This window comes from Periplaneta americana, chromosome 1, assembly GCF_040183065.1.
Source record: "Periplaneta americana isolate PAMFEO1 chromosome 1, P.americana_PAMFEO1_priV1, whole genome shotgun sequence".
Classification (NCBI taxonomy): Eukaryota; Metazoa; Arthropoda; class Insecta; order Blattodea; family Blattidae; genus Periplaneta; species Periplaneta americana.
The window spans coordinates 1,130,317-1,146,805 of NC_091117.1; the positions used below are offsets into that span (position 1 = coordinate 1,130,317).

At 36.7% G+C, this 16,489-nt stretch overlaps 1 protein-coding gene across 2 annotated transcripts in view; it reads right to left on the reverse strand.

Annotated features, from left to right (window-relative positions):
* Nucleotides 1-2,492: 2,492 nt before the first annotated feature.
* Nucleotides 2,493-16,489, reverse strand: part of lft (Limb expression 1 family member lowfat) — a 38,441-nt gene continuing 24,444 nt past the window's right edge. For both annotated transcript variants that reach the window (XM_069824131.1, XM_069824208.1), the window contains 2 exons: nt 16,003-16,143; nt 2,493-14,205 (listed from right to left, as the gene is read on the reverse strand). In XM_069824131.1, the coding sequence (XP_069680232.1) occupies nt 13,795-14,205; nt 16,003-16,143 (552 nt within the window). In that variant the 3' untranslated portion in view covers nt 2,493-13,794. The remainder of the gene's footprint in view (nt 14,206-16,002; nt 16,144-16,489) is intronic.

The following is a 16,489-nucleotide window of genomic DNA, read 5'->3' on the forward strand; positions in this document are numbered from 1 at the left end:
GCATATGAACACTGATAACCTCGTATGTCAATTTCTGACTTCACTGAGTAACTTATGCATGAAAAAATCGATGACACTGATTGTCTTACGCGTTTCGCAACAGTTAAATAAAATCTTTTATCACGTTGTGTATGATATTCTTGCTTACATATTATTTAAACAATGATTAAAAGTACACACATATTGTAAATGAAATGTATTCATTATGACCTAAAAAATATGACCATATGTCCCGAATCGAATTTTTAGGGACAGCCCCGAATTTCATAGGTCTGTCCAGAAAAAATAATACAAAATATCGAATTTCACCCAGATTTAATTATTCACTTAGTTTATACATGAAAGAATATACAATAGGAGGCGAAAGTCAAAACGACAACTGGTATTAGATTAAAAATGTCGTTTCGTCATTTCCTGGAACCAATGCTTCAGTAGAAAGGGCATTTTCGAATAATTAATAATTTATGGGGACCAGACAAATCGTCAATGACAATTGAATGATCATCCAAATCTTGTATAGAAATAAAGGAAAAAAATGCTCATAAAGAAGTTGCCCTCGTCAGAGAAGTATGATTGTCAATGTCGCTCACTACTTCAATGGCAACCTTAAAATAAAATGGAATGGGCACTTTCTACATGTCTCGTGGTTCAAGGCGTCACACCTGGACTTGTGTGCTGGCTCGAGTCCTCATGGGGAAGGAATTTTCTCATGAAATTTTAACCAATGTATGGGACAGGTGTCCACCCAGCTTCGTGATGAATTAAGGGAGCTACGATAGGTAGCAAAATTCGATTGCTATAACGGCTAACCATACGATACCTCCGTTCTGGTTGGATGATCGTCCACTTCTGCTGCGGCATGTGAACGTGAGGTCTGCAGCCGGTTGGTCGGTCTGGGCCCTTCAACAGCTGTAGCGCCACGGTTTATTATGTATAATTTATTTGAAATTATTATACACTTTTAAAAAACCGCATCAAACATTAGAATACCAACTTTAATATCTCGGTTGCTTTAATTGATTGCTTCACTGCCACAACAGGAATCAGCCAGCGAGTCCGAGAATGACCTTCAACTTGTGTCATGAAACAACTGCACCTGTCCGCGATGCCCCTATCTCACACCCTGGCAACATGAGGGCAGAGAGGGTCAGTGACTCCATTCAGTGGCTAGTGCACATCGAGTTCACACACATCTTCAATTCCCCAAATTTCTATTTCACCTCATTAACACACTCTTTTGAGGAATGTTTGATCTTGCTTATCAGGGTGTGCAATATCTGAAGAAAAAATAAAAAAGGAAAGGTAATAAAGACACATTAAAAAATCTAAACATTGTTCATAATTTTAAGATCATCCTAATATTAAGTTTCTAATAGAATAGGAAAAATGCTCGCCTGTTTATGCAAATTAACTTCCAAAATGTTGCATGTAGGCCGACAGAAATACAAGCTCTCTCCCTCTGTCTCACTCCCGCCACACTCTCATCCCACCTCCCCCCACCACACACACAGAATTTATATAATAAGTGTGCAAGTGCTGCGCAATGAGACAAGCAAAACAAAATATTTGCAGGAAAGCTGCCTCACTACAATCCTCAGTCTCACATTCTCAAATAACTCTGTCGCAGCATTTTTGGTTATCTCATCTCTATCTTTGACATCATATAACGAGAAAGTAAGGACAAATTCAATTAGTTTGTTCTGCTGGAAATTAACATTTAAAAGTTCTCCCAGACAGGGTTGTAAATGTTCCGATTTTAAGGTACAGTCCTGTCTTTAAGAGAAATGTCTTTTATTCCGTGTTTTCAGAAATCTAAGCTAAAGTAATCACTAGTTGAAATTTGCAGCAAATTTCTTGAAACTGTTCTCAGAGTACCTCGAGAAATAGTTCCATTTGCTTTAAGTTCATTAATAATAATGAGAATATTATACGTAGTTCATTAATAATAATAATGAGAATATTATACGTAGTTCATTAATAATTGAGAATATTATACGTAGTTCATTAATAATAATAATGAGAATATTATACGTAGTTCATTAATAATAATAATGAGAATATTATACGTAGTTCATTAATAATAATAATGAGAATAATAATAATAATGAGAATATTATACGTAGTTCATTAATAATAATGAGAACATTATATTTAGTTCTTAATAGTAATTTCTTGTGGTCTGATACACAGATTTTCCAACTAGCCAGTATTTATTTAGTGATACTTTCAACTGCAGGGATTGTGTAAAAATTCAGAGTGAGATAGAAATATCTGATAAATTTTATGTGTAGTTATGTAGGGCCTGTAGGGTATGAGATAATCTGGCAGTCCTGCTCATGTTCATATAAAAGTACAGGGGCAAGCTTCCAAAACAGAATTATGTAAAAACGTGCCACCAGATTGAAAGTCTTTACCATTAGTTTGTTAAGACTGTCTCTTAATTGGTAAATGAAATACACAGAGATCAAGGTCTGTGAAATAAAACACCTCAATGGAATTGGTATGAAGCTAGTTTAATTAAATAAAGAAGATCTAGCATTCTAGCCAATCGGTGAAGTAACGTAACATGAGATCAGTGCATTCACAGCAAGAAAGCTCTATGTACAAGAATGTCCCCACAACGTGCATCAAGCTAACGGCTTTCTTAGTCAAAATAAAGAATTTGTTTGTACCTCATTTAAACAATATAAAGTCAACATCTACAGACATTACAAAGCTGCAACACGTAACTGCTAGCCCATATTATTATTAGCAATCACAGATAATAGTATCATTCACTAATGGCAAGTACAATTGCACTTAATAACGTGATTATTCCATATTTTGAAGTGCGAAACACGAGGTTATTCAAGTCAGGCAGCTATAAAATTCATTAAACTCTGTTAAAATGTAGTTTAGCTAAAAATAAAAACATATTATCCACAAAAGAATGGAGTTTATGTAAAAAATGGTTAATATAAAATTCAAATATAGGCCTAATCGCCATTTTGTTCTTGACTCATTGATATCTTTCGAAATGACTACAGATTACGTGTCTCAAATAGGGTTGCCAGATGTCCCGATATGGCGGACCATCCCCAATTTTCAGGAAATTTACTGTGTCTTGCTCATACCCGTTCTGCAATCCAGAATGTCTTGCTTTTTAAGATATTATTCACTCCTAAGCAGGACTGAAATTTGCGCACGACGTGAAACATATCCACTACACAGCATCTTCTTCAGATTTGAGGGAATACTCTCCTATCACTTTAAGTTTCTATTTTGGTATGTTAATCTAAATGTTAGTTTAACAAAATGTATTTCTTTTTTATATTAAATTCTCACATTAAATGACACAGTATTATAGATTGTAACAACTGTAATACGATATTGATTAAAATGTTGGAAAAGTAATTCTTTAATTATGCTATACAGTATACACATAGGCTGCCCAGTAATACATTACGTCGCGAATATATCATCTCTTTGATATTTTTAAGATCTGGCAACCCTAGTCTCAAACCATTTAGAGTTTAAATCTTCTCCAGTCATCAGAAAGTATTTGTTATATAGATAAATAAAGAAGACGCAATATCCCATAAAAGAGTAGTTTGAATTTCTTTCATTTGTTATATTTCGAAATAAAGTTTGCCAAAGCAACAGAAATAAAACAACTGAAAGCAATGATGTTAAACTCCACTCTTCTGAGAATAAAACTGTATTAATTTTTATGTAGGCCTCTACCTTGTTTTAACGAAGTTTAAGTTTGGTGTGCTGATTATTCAACAATTCTTTTGTTAATATATTTCTGCAATCTGTATGATATACATTTCTGGTTCTAACTGAAGGGCTTGGTGAAAGAAGGACTTATCGCACTCTTTCATAATTTTTTTTTTTTTTGCAAAATATGTTAGCAGGCACCATCTAAAGTCACGAGTTTTTTGTTGTGAGATATGCCTAACCAAAAGAAGAGACTTTTATCTCAAAAAACGTGGGATAGACTATTCTTCCACCAATCTCTTCGCATAAATTAACATTGATATTCAGATTTTAATCAGAAAGTAAAATTACTTTAAAAATATATCTTATATTTTAATATAATTTTGGATACATATCACAAATTTCATTTTACAATACAAAGCCTTACAAAGTATATATATATTGAAACGTACATCAAACTGAAATTAACACTAACTTCTGTAAAAATAAATTACACAAGGCATGTGGCAACAATAGCTTCATCTATCACACCTCCGAGAGAATAGAAAGTTATAAGCAGAGAGAGAATATTTGTGAGTTTTCATTTTAAAATAATAACACTAACAATAAAAAATAACACGTAATATGTATACACACTGATGCTTAAAGTACCGGTACCAGAATGGCAACCACGTCATGCTAACTGTACCAGAAGTACAAGTATTAATATAAGGTAATTAGAAGAAAGTTGAAAAACACCAAAGCGAAATTCATTTGCTAATTTACAAATAGTGCAGCATCTTATGCTTTTGAACCATTTTCATTTATGTTGTTGATGCAGACGTCATACAGGAACAATATTAAGGAAAAGTCCAATATTAATACCGCATCTGCAAATGTAGTACCGGTATGTTTGTCATTTATATGTTAGGTACCGGTATGTCAATGTTAACAATCTACCAGCGACTAAAAAGCAGACTGTTTTAACTTCAGTTTCAGCCTTCTCATATCGTATGTTTGTTATCTCTCTTTTTTGTAAATGAGTGTGAAACAAGATTTAACTCCCCCCCACATATATACAGAACAGTATGGACCCTAATTTCTATCTCCTAACCTGAAAATGCAAGTTAGAACTGTAAGTTTGTGAGGCACCAACACATGCTAAAAGGAAAGCCACACAAATAATTATATCCCAAGAGTGAGACATAAGACAAATGGAATGTGCTCTAATTTCTAAATCGGCTGTCAAAGCAAGTCCTGTTCTCATGCCAAACATGTAACTGAACTGTAGTAATATGTCATACAGACTGAACTTGTTTACTGTGCCGGTATTTTGTTTCTGTGCTTATCCAGCTGGCAAGGCTTCCTGGGCTCAGTAATTTGACTTTATTGTCTTACTGAGTTTGTACTTAATGTGAAATAAATTTATTAGAATATCACAAGAAGTAGCATTTTCAGTAATGTACCATATTACAATATCTCCCCAACTGTTGGACTTTGACATAGGTGTAGGCTAAGCCAAACGACAGCATCCTGTAAGTTATATGTATATCCATACATTAGTCGAAACGCACGTCTTTAATACAGATAGAAAGATCTCAAAATGTTTACAGTCAGACATAGCGATATCGAAAATTTATTTTTAAATGGTTTTAGAGTCAACTCATTAGTGTAGCCACACTTTTATGTTTCGGAGTGTACAAAATATTTGTTAGTTTTGAATACATTATTCATAATTGCATTATTTGAGACAATTTCTATTTTTCTATATAAATGTTATAATAAAACGAATTACAACAATCCGACAAAATACTGGAATCCGAAGAAATTACGAACCAGAATGTAGGAACAAGTTCTATTTGCTTTGGTCCAATTCGATGCCTGGCTAAAAAATAAGAAAGAAAAAATAAAAGTGCACAGAAATAAGTTTCTGAATTAACATAAAAAATACATATTTCTGAAATAATGAAAACTAATTGACATCTATTGTGAACCATCTCCTACGTACATTTCATTCTACTGCAGAGTTCTCGGCTCATTAGCAGTAAATTTGAAATTTGACTATTTCTCATTAATATTTTAGTTAATTTTAAATTAATACTTTTTAGAATTACAGTAATTAAATTCACGTTAACTGTTATGAAAGTTTCCCTGCGAAATTTAACACATTATAATCTTTGAGGACATCCCTCAATTTAGGGAACTGAGTTTTTTCCAAAATCAACTTTGTTTTCACAAGTATTTCTTGACATTAATCACTGTAAATGTTTTCTACACATTGGCTAATGTATTTGATTTTGAAAAAATACAACTGACATTAGTTTTTCCTTAATTTATCAAATTGTGGAGGTAAATTTGCAATAGGTTCGTTTGTGCAGCAGTTTCCAACCGTCACAACATACTGACTTTGCTGTTACTCTGACTACTTGCCACACGTTTTTGCTGCACATCAAACCATTTCCTGACAGTCAGACAGATAAAGTGCAAAGCATTCTCAAATCACACTGACGCATGGGCAGTGAGATCGTTGTGTTGCACAGATTGGCACACAGACACTTTCAGCATTCATCTTTTGTGTCCATGCTTATCTATATTGGTCATTAAAATATACAGTGATATTTAATTACGTCTGAAATGTACTAGATGAGTAGTAAATTATTTTACAGTAATGGCTTGAAATTACGAGGCGCGTCCATGAAGTAACTTCCCCACTCGTCCACAGCTAGCAAACCATATGTTGCGCGAAGCGACTGCGTGTACGTGATAGAGTAATGTCCTGGCATGGCGCATGCGCTAGTGGAACTTCCCGAGTGCTCTTAGTAGCTTCGTTGCATTGGTTGAAGATGGACGCTTCTATTCCAGCTCCCACCGCGTGAAGTGCGATCAGTGATAAAGTTTTTGAATGCACAGGGCATAGCGCCGATTGAAATTGATCGTCAGCTGTGCCAGGTCTATGGGCCTAACGTCATGAGCAAGCAGATGGTGCGTTGCTCCACAAGGTCGTCTGTGATGATGGTTGGCCTCCCACTGCGCTCCTTGTCATGCACATTTTGGCGTCCTGCTGAAAATCGTCTACAGCAGCAACGCACCATCTGCTTGCCCATAGACCTGGCACAGCTGACGATCAATTTCAACCGCACTTCACGCGGCGGGAACTGGAATAGGAACGTCCATCTTCAACCAATGCAACGAAGCTACTGAGAGCACTCGGGAAGTTCTGCTAGCGCATGCGCCATGCCAGGACATTACTCTATCACGTACACGCAGTCACTTCAGGCAACATATGGTTTGCTAGATGTGGACGAGTGGGAAAGTTACTTCATGGACGCGCCTCGTAGCTTCAAACTGATCAGGTGCAACAGTTGTCAAGCAAACTAATATTGAACACTAACTTTACAATAAATTTGAATGTAACTGCTAGGAGAACACATCAGCAGCCTCTGATTTTCTTCACACTTCTTCATAAATAAAATGAAGCTTCAACTTAATGGTTGGCACACAAATGATAAACTCAGCACACATGAGGTCTCACAGTGATAACATTCTTTGCTGGAAGTAGTTGCCCATCATATGTACGTATCTTCACTTAATGTTAATAGCATTTTCCAGTGAAATAATACAAACAAATGTAACTACTAAGCATGAAATTAAAAATATCAGTAATAATAATAATAATAATAATAATAATAATAATAATAATAATAATAATAATAATAATAACTTAACTTCAATAGTAGTAGTAATAATGTATATAAAACTCTCAATTCAACAATAACAAGCGGCAGGTGTTAGTACTACTGTTAAGAGAAGCAGTGGGACTAGCATCAACATGTCCACATGAGCGTCCCTACACGACAAAGCGTTACAGAAATGCACTTACTTCACTTATGAAGAGTTCACAAGTTACCGGTACTGTACATCTAACTGACGTCACATCTATCACCTTGCTCATCGTATTATGTCTGTTATGCATTCTCTTTGTCAGGACTCGGATTTTAACAACACATTATCTTTTATTTTCAATTCCAATCAGTGTTTTTTCCAGAGTATAGCTGAAGACCGATTGCAGGTTAATAAAATATTGGAAATACAGAACCTAGTAAACTCGGAAGAATAGTTGTTTATACAAAGCAACGTGAGGGTCGCTTTGTTTTACTGTATACACGATTCTTTCACTACCAAGTATTTTGAATAAACATTAGATCGAAATTTATAAACACTGAAGTAATTTGTGAATTAATGGCAATAAATTGCGTTGCTAAGGTACTGAGTAAATAACAAATAATCATCAGTTGCCATTCTCTGCTGGAAGAAAGAAGTCTGTGGACATATTATAATAATTATCGACATGTTAGAAATTCTGGGTGTTACAATGAAATCAGCAAAAAGGTTTAGCTTACAGTAGCATAACCAATTATACGATTTAAAATTCAATTTGCTCTTACTTAATTTTAAACAGCATGCAAACAAATTCCATTTTTGCAATTTGAGCAGAAAACAGAAATAAATATATACAAGAATTACATACTTTGAACACTAAAAAATATTAAAAAATGACATATTTTGGAGATTGATAGCATAAAAAATACTTCGACCAACATTTCGTCACGTGTGTGCATTCAAGGCAATCTTTTTAGGTCAGGAGTTTGCTCTACAGTCGGGATTAAAATTTATATGCAGTCCTGTTTCCATTCAGTAGGGCGTTAAATGTACACTCACTACTTAAACTGCAAAAATAATGTGACTAGCAAACTGAAGATGTGTGCGTTCATTTGTCTTCCTTAGCAGCTCATTGAGTTTAGTCATGGAGGACTCAGTTATGACAAATAAAGACCTTGCTAAACACGAACTGGAACTCCATCCACTCGTATTTAAAGAAACAATCAATATTTTCCATTCTTATTCATCGCAATTGGATGTTATAAATTCGCCCAACCATGCACTTGCACTGTCATGTGCGTGTTGATATGTGGAACTGTTCTCAATGTAATATCACTACTAACGAAGCACCCCAAAACCTCCTTCACTGCTGTACCTATTATCTCTGCATTCACTTCATAAATAGCTCTGCCAGGGAGAAGAGCTCTCTCCAACTCATCACCATTTACAGATAGTGCAAACTCTCTATCCATCTTGATTGTGGCACCCTTCATGCACACATGAGCAATTTTATCATTTTTGCATGCTGAAATTTTACCTTTCTTGCTTCAGCAATTTACAGTTCAGTTAAAATTTCTGTTGAATCAATTTTGTAAGAAGTGCAAACTAAAATAAATCACTTATCTCAAAATCCGAGCCCTGGTTAACAAACAACCACCAACTGTGCGATGGAAGCAGTGGATGCTGCACCTAATTGAACCACAGCCAAATTCAAGGTCAAGATTAAGCTTCAAGTAAGGACTGGCTTGTGCTTCACAGTCTACATATCACCAGGCTAACAACCTTAGCTTGAAGTTCCGAGATCAGAACAAAGTGCTTGTAGACGATGAAGCTGAGAAGCATTTCTAAGAAAAGAGTTTAGCTCATTTGCCGTTCTACAGAGCGCTCGCCTACAGGTGGGCCAGGAAAGCTGCATGTACTGATACGCCGCTTTGTGCGCACAGTTGTTGAGACACGCTCGACAATCAAGGTCGACAAGTTATCAGTTGTGAGCCAGATGTTGCAGTATTTAACACGTACAGTGCAGTTTCTTGACACAGTTGCTTAAATATTCAGCGTGTGTGTAAAATTTGTTAACAATGCAAAATGCAAAATTCACGCTTGAACAGAGAGTTTTTATGTATGATGCATATGTGAAAACAGAGTCATGTAGAGAGGTGCGTAGGCAATTTGAAGTGAAATATGCGGGTGCTCCAGTTCAGGGTAGAGAAACTGTTAGACGTCTTGTTAACAAATTAAGGACAACAGGGTCGATAAATGCTACAATTCCTAAGCGAAATCAAAGAGTATTGACGGAAGAAAAAATTGATGAAATCAGTGCATAATTTACACACTCTCCTAATAAATCTCTAAGACGTGTATCACAGGAAGTTAGTGTTTCAAAAACATCAGTCTTTACTGCTGCTAAACTTTAAAATTAAAACCCTACAGAGTATAGTATAGAAAGCGGAAGCTTATGGATAGACGATTCCCGCAAGCGACACCGCAGGCAGGCCGCTTTCCTGGCCCCACCCATAGGCGAACGCTCTGTATATGGCTACAGTAGTTTTTATTTGAATAGATGCAAATGACTATAACACACAGAAGTGTCTGCATCAAGACATTGTTGTTGGGAATCCTTCATTAATTTATCTGTTACATATTTGTAATAGATTGTATGACACTTAAATGGGGTGGAAAACTACACTGTTGAATCAAACAGCTCTGTGTTTTCATGGCACTTCTGAAAACAGCTGTAACATATTCGGCACAACTCGATTCTAGTTGGCTCGCGAGATGGCTGATGAATTCAACAAGGAACAATCTGATTATCTACCATGGACAGCTTTATTTATGGCAACTATCTCCAGGACTAGCCTTTGATATTCCTGAACTATTAATTTGTTTTCATTTTGGGTATTCCACCATGTCCTAAAACTTACCATTCTCAACTTTTGAGAACTCCAAAGAGATCCCATCTTGTGCTGCGTGTAGAACGTTCGAATTGTTGCAAATGTACATGGCGGAATACGCAGAAGCCTACTTCTGAACACACTCACAGTGAAAGTCTAAAAACTCGTATATATCATTTTCATTTGATTTTCTTGACAGTGCTGGGCGAGGAAATTATGGAGAGAAAGCTACAGGTGCTGTCCAACCTCAAAATGTGCTTTGAGTACAAGTGAGTGTTTGAACGTTGGCATCGTATGGCAGACATAAGATTTTTTGTGAGCATCTTTTCCACAGAAGTAGATGTCTCAGTAATCTGGAGCCTACAACAAAGTGGCAGGAATGTAAAGAAACACTTCTCTCTGTACAACTGGAGAACTGTGTTGTAGCAATGCAATATGATGTCACCCTTAATCATGACAGATAAGGATTTTTATATTTTCGAACACATATTATGAGATTAAATCACATTTCGTACTAAAAGATCTCACTTTTGACGGAAATTAAAATCTATACCTGTTTTCCACTATTATTACAGTCCAATCAAAAGCAAATTTTCATTTGGAGATTCATGGCTAACAGAATAAATCACTATCGCAACATCCATTAATTAAATGATAATCAATTGTCAGAATAAAGAAATGAAGCAATATCAAGGCAGCTCAGTTCCTTAAAAGTCCCTCTATCCATCAAACAGCGCAGTGGTGCAAATGAATACTCATCCTCTCAGCAAGGGTTTGACTACAGTTTGCATTATTAAAATATATTATAGTCCAAAATAACTTCTCTGACAAATTATTAACATTACAATGTTCCATCAATTTTACAGAATATAAAAATCCCATGCTTTGTAGAATGAAGTGCATGAAACTGCAGAGTCTTGGACAACGAAGTAGAAACACTTTTAAGGGATCAATACTGTAAGCAATGTACAGTCCTCGTCGCAGCAGAAAGCACAAAGAAATCCAGATTCACTTCAATACATTCTTGCACTCTAACACAGCAACCTATTTGTGAAGAGCCAGATACCTTGCATGGTTTTATAGAACGATTTGTCTACAAACACAATTCAGAATATAGTAATCACAATTTGAAGGCGTCTGCTAACAATGTACATCCGCAGTGGCCCAAATTCGAGGAAAGCATAGGAGAGTCGGAAAAATTGGTGTTTTGTGAAGAGTCTGAAGCCACAGTGTTATGCTTATAGATACTAAGGCGAGACAAAATACTTAAGTTCCCTCACTCCTCCCCAAATATCTCGAGGGTTCGGCTGGCAATATGCAATCATGAAAACTGGACTGACTGAGCTGATGCAATACTGTTCAAAATATGCCAGTGCACCTTCAGCTGTTTAACTATAATAGCAGAAAATGAAACACATTTCTACCTGATGCCTTAATACATGCTGCATTAATGTTATAAAAGTAATTAATTCGTCATATTACAGATATTATATTTCATTCATTTGTTTCATATGCTGTACCAGTTTTGTTATTACTGATGGCAGTATAAAACACACATACATGTGTGGGGACAACTGTCCTTACATCTTTTGTTTTATGTTACTCATAACAACGATTTTTAATTGTTGTACTTGTTTCATGTATAAAGCAACTTTTAAATACCGGTTTTGCATTTTATTTCACTACACAATAAATTATGCTGTCATGTACCGAAATACTGAAAAGGACCTGAATCACAAATCAGGTTCAGAACTCCATATCGTGATCACTAGTGCATAATAATAATGATACATTCCAAGGACCCGTTTTACAATTCTCCTATATAACACGATGATGAGAATACATTTAACTGTGTTTTAAATAATATACCAGCCAGTTAAGGGCAATTTTAAAATTTGTTTCCAGTGTCATAGCTGAGAAGTTGTTGTTGTTGTTTAGTCAATTGTCCGAAGACAGGTCTGAACCTTACAAGTGATACCAAAAAGGCACCACTTATGAGGCAACTAAGCCAGGAGATAATGGGGTAGGATGGCCAGTTAAGGAACGAAAAATAAATGACGTCAGCTACTCTCTGAGTGGCGCTCAGTTTATACAGAACACTACATGTCGTCAGACCACAGAGACCTCTGGTGGACAAAGCAGGAAGCAAGTTGCAAAATGTATTGGCATCCAGGCCTGAATAGCAGACAAGACCTAAAAGGAAATAAAAATAGCTGTCTGACTTATAATTACCAGCAATAGATTTTAGATACTGCAAGAGCTTACAATGACTATGCGAACACATCCTTACAAGTTAAATTGCAGAACTCAGTGTTAGGTTACAGCATACATTGTTACTCCACTCACGCAGCTCTGAACTAAGGTTACATCCGTCCTGTTTGAAGCTCAATTGCCTGTTATTTTGATTAAAATATGTGAGGCATTTCCACAAGTGTCATGTTTTAACCCATTCGCTGTTATAGACAGAGAATCTCTGGCAAGTGATAGCACTAGCTGATGTTTTCCAAACGCAATAAACTCGTGGTATCCTAATACAGGTCTTTCTCATCTTTGTCCATAGAAGTGTTACATGACATTTAAAGACATGTTTCGTGTTGTATTCCTATCCTTTTTAAAGTTCTTATAGACAGGTCTACTATGCACCCACATTGGTACAGGGGAAAAGAAGGTCTCAGGTTAAATAAATAAAAACTAAATACTACATTTTTCTTCTTCAGATTTGTGTAGTACCTATTTGCTTCTCACTCAATGTCGAATAGAGCTGAAGCTAGTTTTTGGTTTTGTTTTCTTATCAGCTGTAAGTTACGAGTTCGATCAATATTATGTGTGTCCAGAATGAAAGATTATAATTTCAGAGAAAATTCTTAAATTTATAGGAACTAGCTTAGAATGCAAAAGATCTCCAATTATTTACCTTCCGAAACACACCTATAAAAATACAGTCTGAGATTAGATGAAATACTTTGCATTTACAAGGAATTCTGCAATAGGGGAATTAACCCACAAAGACATGAACATTGAGCAGCTGTTCTTTTTTATAGAAATGAACCAATTTTATAAGAAAGCAATAAAAATCTTCATACTTTATAAGGAAATAATAAAATTCAGCTACCGGTATTCAGACAAATTCATTTCTCAAAAAAATGAACTGACTTTTATAAGAAAGCAATAAAAAGTGGGTCAAAATACAAATTCTAAAATAATAAAAAAACTTAGCTAATCACAGAAATTCAGTTTCTTTATAGAAATGGGCCGCCTTTATAACAGAGTAAGAAAGTCTGAGCTAATTGCACGAATTTGTTCCTATATTTTGAAATCACTTTTGCTTTTATAAGAACGTCTGATATGAAAGCTGTATTTATTGCTAGTGAAATTTAATCTGTTTTTCTCAGTTCTGCTCTTCTGTGAGTTGGTTCCTTCTTGCAGAAATAACCTGATTCCGACGTCCTGCAACTAAAATGAACAACAATTATGAAATGAAAGTGCAAGAACAGCACATGTGACATTCTGATTGCGCTCGAGATGGCTGCAGATAACAGCGAAAGGGTTACAAAGCTTGGCGCGATCAGCTGAGGAAGGCGCCGCTGACTTGTGTGTGCGCCAGCATCAAGATGTCCTTCTTCTCCTTGGGGAAACGCAGCTCGCGCCCCGCCAGACGTGCCGCCTCCAGCTCGCGCTCCGCCTGCCCCAGCTCGCGCCCCAGTGCGCCCGCACTCTCCTGCTCCCTGGCAATCCAGTCCAGCGCCATCTGCGAGCGCATGTCGTCGTCCAGCGCGCGGTTCGAGTAGTGCGCCACCACCTCCTGGCGCGAGCACTGGCGCTCCCGCATCGCCTTCAGGCTGCCGTTCCAGTGCAGCAGCTGGAACACCGTCATCAGCTCCTGGAACTCCAGCATCGTCCGCCCCTTGTTCGTCTCCAGCATGAAACGAAATGCTCCAATTCCCGTCTTTGGGTTGTCTGCTTCCTCCAGCTCCCCCTGCATTCAGATAAGAAGTCACCTCGTCATCACACTGCCTGCAGTTCATTCTTGCTCTGTTATTCAAAAGACAGCATCGTATACACAAGTGAAATTATTTATTGTGCACCAAATAAGAAGATTTACATTTTCGTTTAATGATCCTACACGAGCAATAGAAATAGAGTATTATCTGGACCTGCTTGAAGAATGACATTCCAAATGATGTTCTAAAATCACTAGCATTGGAAACTATTCACGGTAGAATTCCTAACAAAGAATGACTTCATATTTTTACTCATGGATCCCCACTGTCCAACCAAAATGGAACAGACGCTGGTGCTACATGTCCACTTTTCTCGTTTTATAAATTCTAGGCCTTTCTCCTTCTGATTTTCATTTGTTTGGGCAACTGGAGAAACACCTTGGTAAAGAATGCTTCCAAAAGTTGTCTGAAATCAAGAGCTAGAGTTTTACAACAAACAATCTGTGCCAAGATGGAACTGGTGCATGAACGTTCTCCGAAACTACGCATGTAGAGAAGCAATTGTTATACCACCAGCATTCCATTGTAAGATGTTTAGTTGATTCTGTACCATTAAAGTAGTCCCCGTCCGGAGATCCGACTGGGGGACTATTTTACCTCCAGATAATTTTACCTTAATGGTACTCATTTCATATTGGAGTGAAAATGGCAAGTTGTAGCCGATTTAAGTGAACACCATATTTTAACGTTTTGGTGGCTACTTCATTCACACATAACCCCCAGAATGTCTGGAGGACCACACCTGCTGTTGGTCGACGGGTCCATTGGACCTAGCTGGGAGATCTTGTTGATCACCAGCTTTCCCTCCTTAAGCCACTGGAGGACGATTTTAGTGCCACAGTGTGAATTTGCTAACACAATCTCAAGGGAAAAAATGGAACTCTCTGCATCAAAATCCACAGTTAATTCCCGATTTACCACGAAAATCATCTGTAGCTGCATTTAGATTAGCAACAGGCCATGATTGTTTGGCCAAACACCTGCATAGAATTGGAATATATCAGTCCCCTAACTGCCCATTGTGCAACTCAAACCAAGAAATGGATTCGGAACACCTCAAAATCTGTGCTTCAGTGGCTGACCATGATAATATCTTTGAAAAATATTGGAGTGCAAGATGTCAAATGACTTTATTGTCAAACGCCTGGCGTTAGAAAACAACAACATAAAAGCAATTGTGAGCTTTCTTTCTAAAACTCACCATCTCCAAATTTTGAAGTTTTCAACTAAGAGTGGATTAATATAATGTTTGAGATGACATTATTTTATGTAAAATAATACTAAATCCCTGTGAATTTGCAATGAAAAGAATGCAATTTGTTCCATAACTAATTTAATGCACAGCAAAAATGAGCTACAGTACTTTCTTTTCATGAAACACTACATCCACAGGATCGCAACAGAAATGCTCCAAGAGGAGCAAAATTACATAAAAATAAAGTAAGTATAAATTCCTATTTGATTTTTGCTTGTAGCAATGGCAGCAGAAATTCGAGTTTCCTCTAAAAACAGGTTTTTGGAGATAGTGAGTTTTGGAAAGAAAAGTTCACAATTGTCATTACACATCTGAACATAGTTGTAAGTGAAAGTGGGAACCTTAGCTTTTGCTCAACTCACTACTTACTTTACAGCAAATCACTTCATTTCTGCAAAGAAAACTGAGTTCAAAGTAGAATCACGTGGTTGAACAGTTCGTAGTGGAGACATTTCAGCCAATGATGCTGCTGATCTAGATTGGTGCATAACTGAGATAGTTTGTATGTTGTATTCACCTTGAAGGAAGCTCTCGCCTCGGACACAGCCTTCTCAATGAATTCGTCAGATATCCGCCTGGATGGGTGCTCGTTGAACACAGAGTTCATCAGAGCAATTTTAGCAGCACTTCGACGTGCTTCTGCCTTTGTCGGACAATTCTGAAACCACATCCATTCACATTAATGACACACACGCTTTCTTGCGAATCCAACTATAAAACTGCAAGGGAGGTGGTGGACTTCTGCCGATGTGAATCCTACAGTGCATGAGGAATAAAGTTGTGACTGACACTGTGTACGCAAAGCCACATCACAATTCATGAATCTGCATCACATGATCCAGGAGCAGCAGATGTTTTGCAGTAATGATGTTATAAATTCATAAATATGCCTACAGTATAATAATCAGAAACTAGATAAGACCTAGAAATAAGACTGACAAAGCCATGAATTGTAAAAATCTATACGGTGAATAAACTACTACAGAGATATGAGGGCAAAGTGA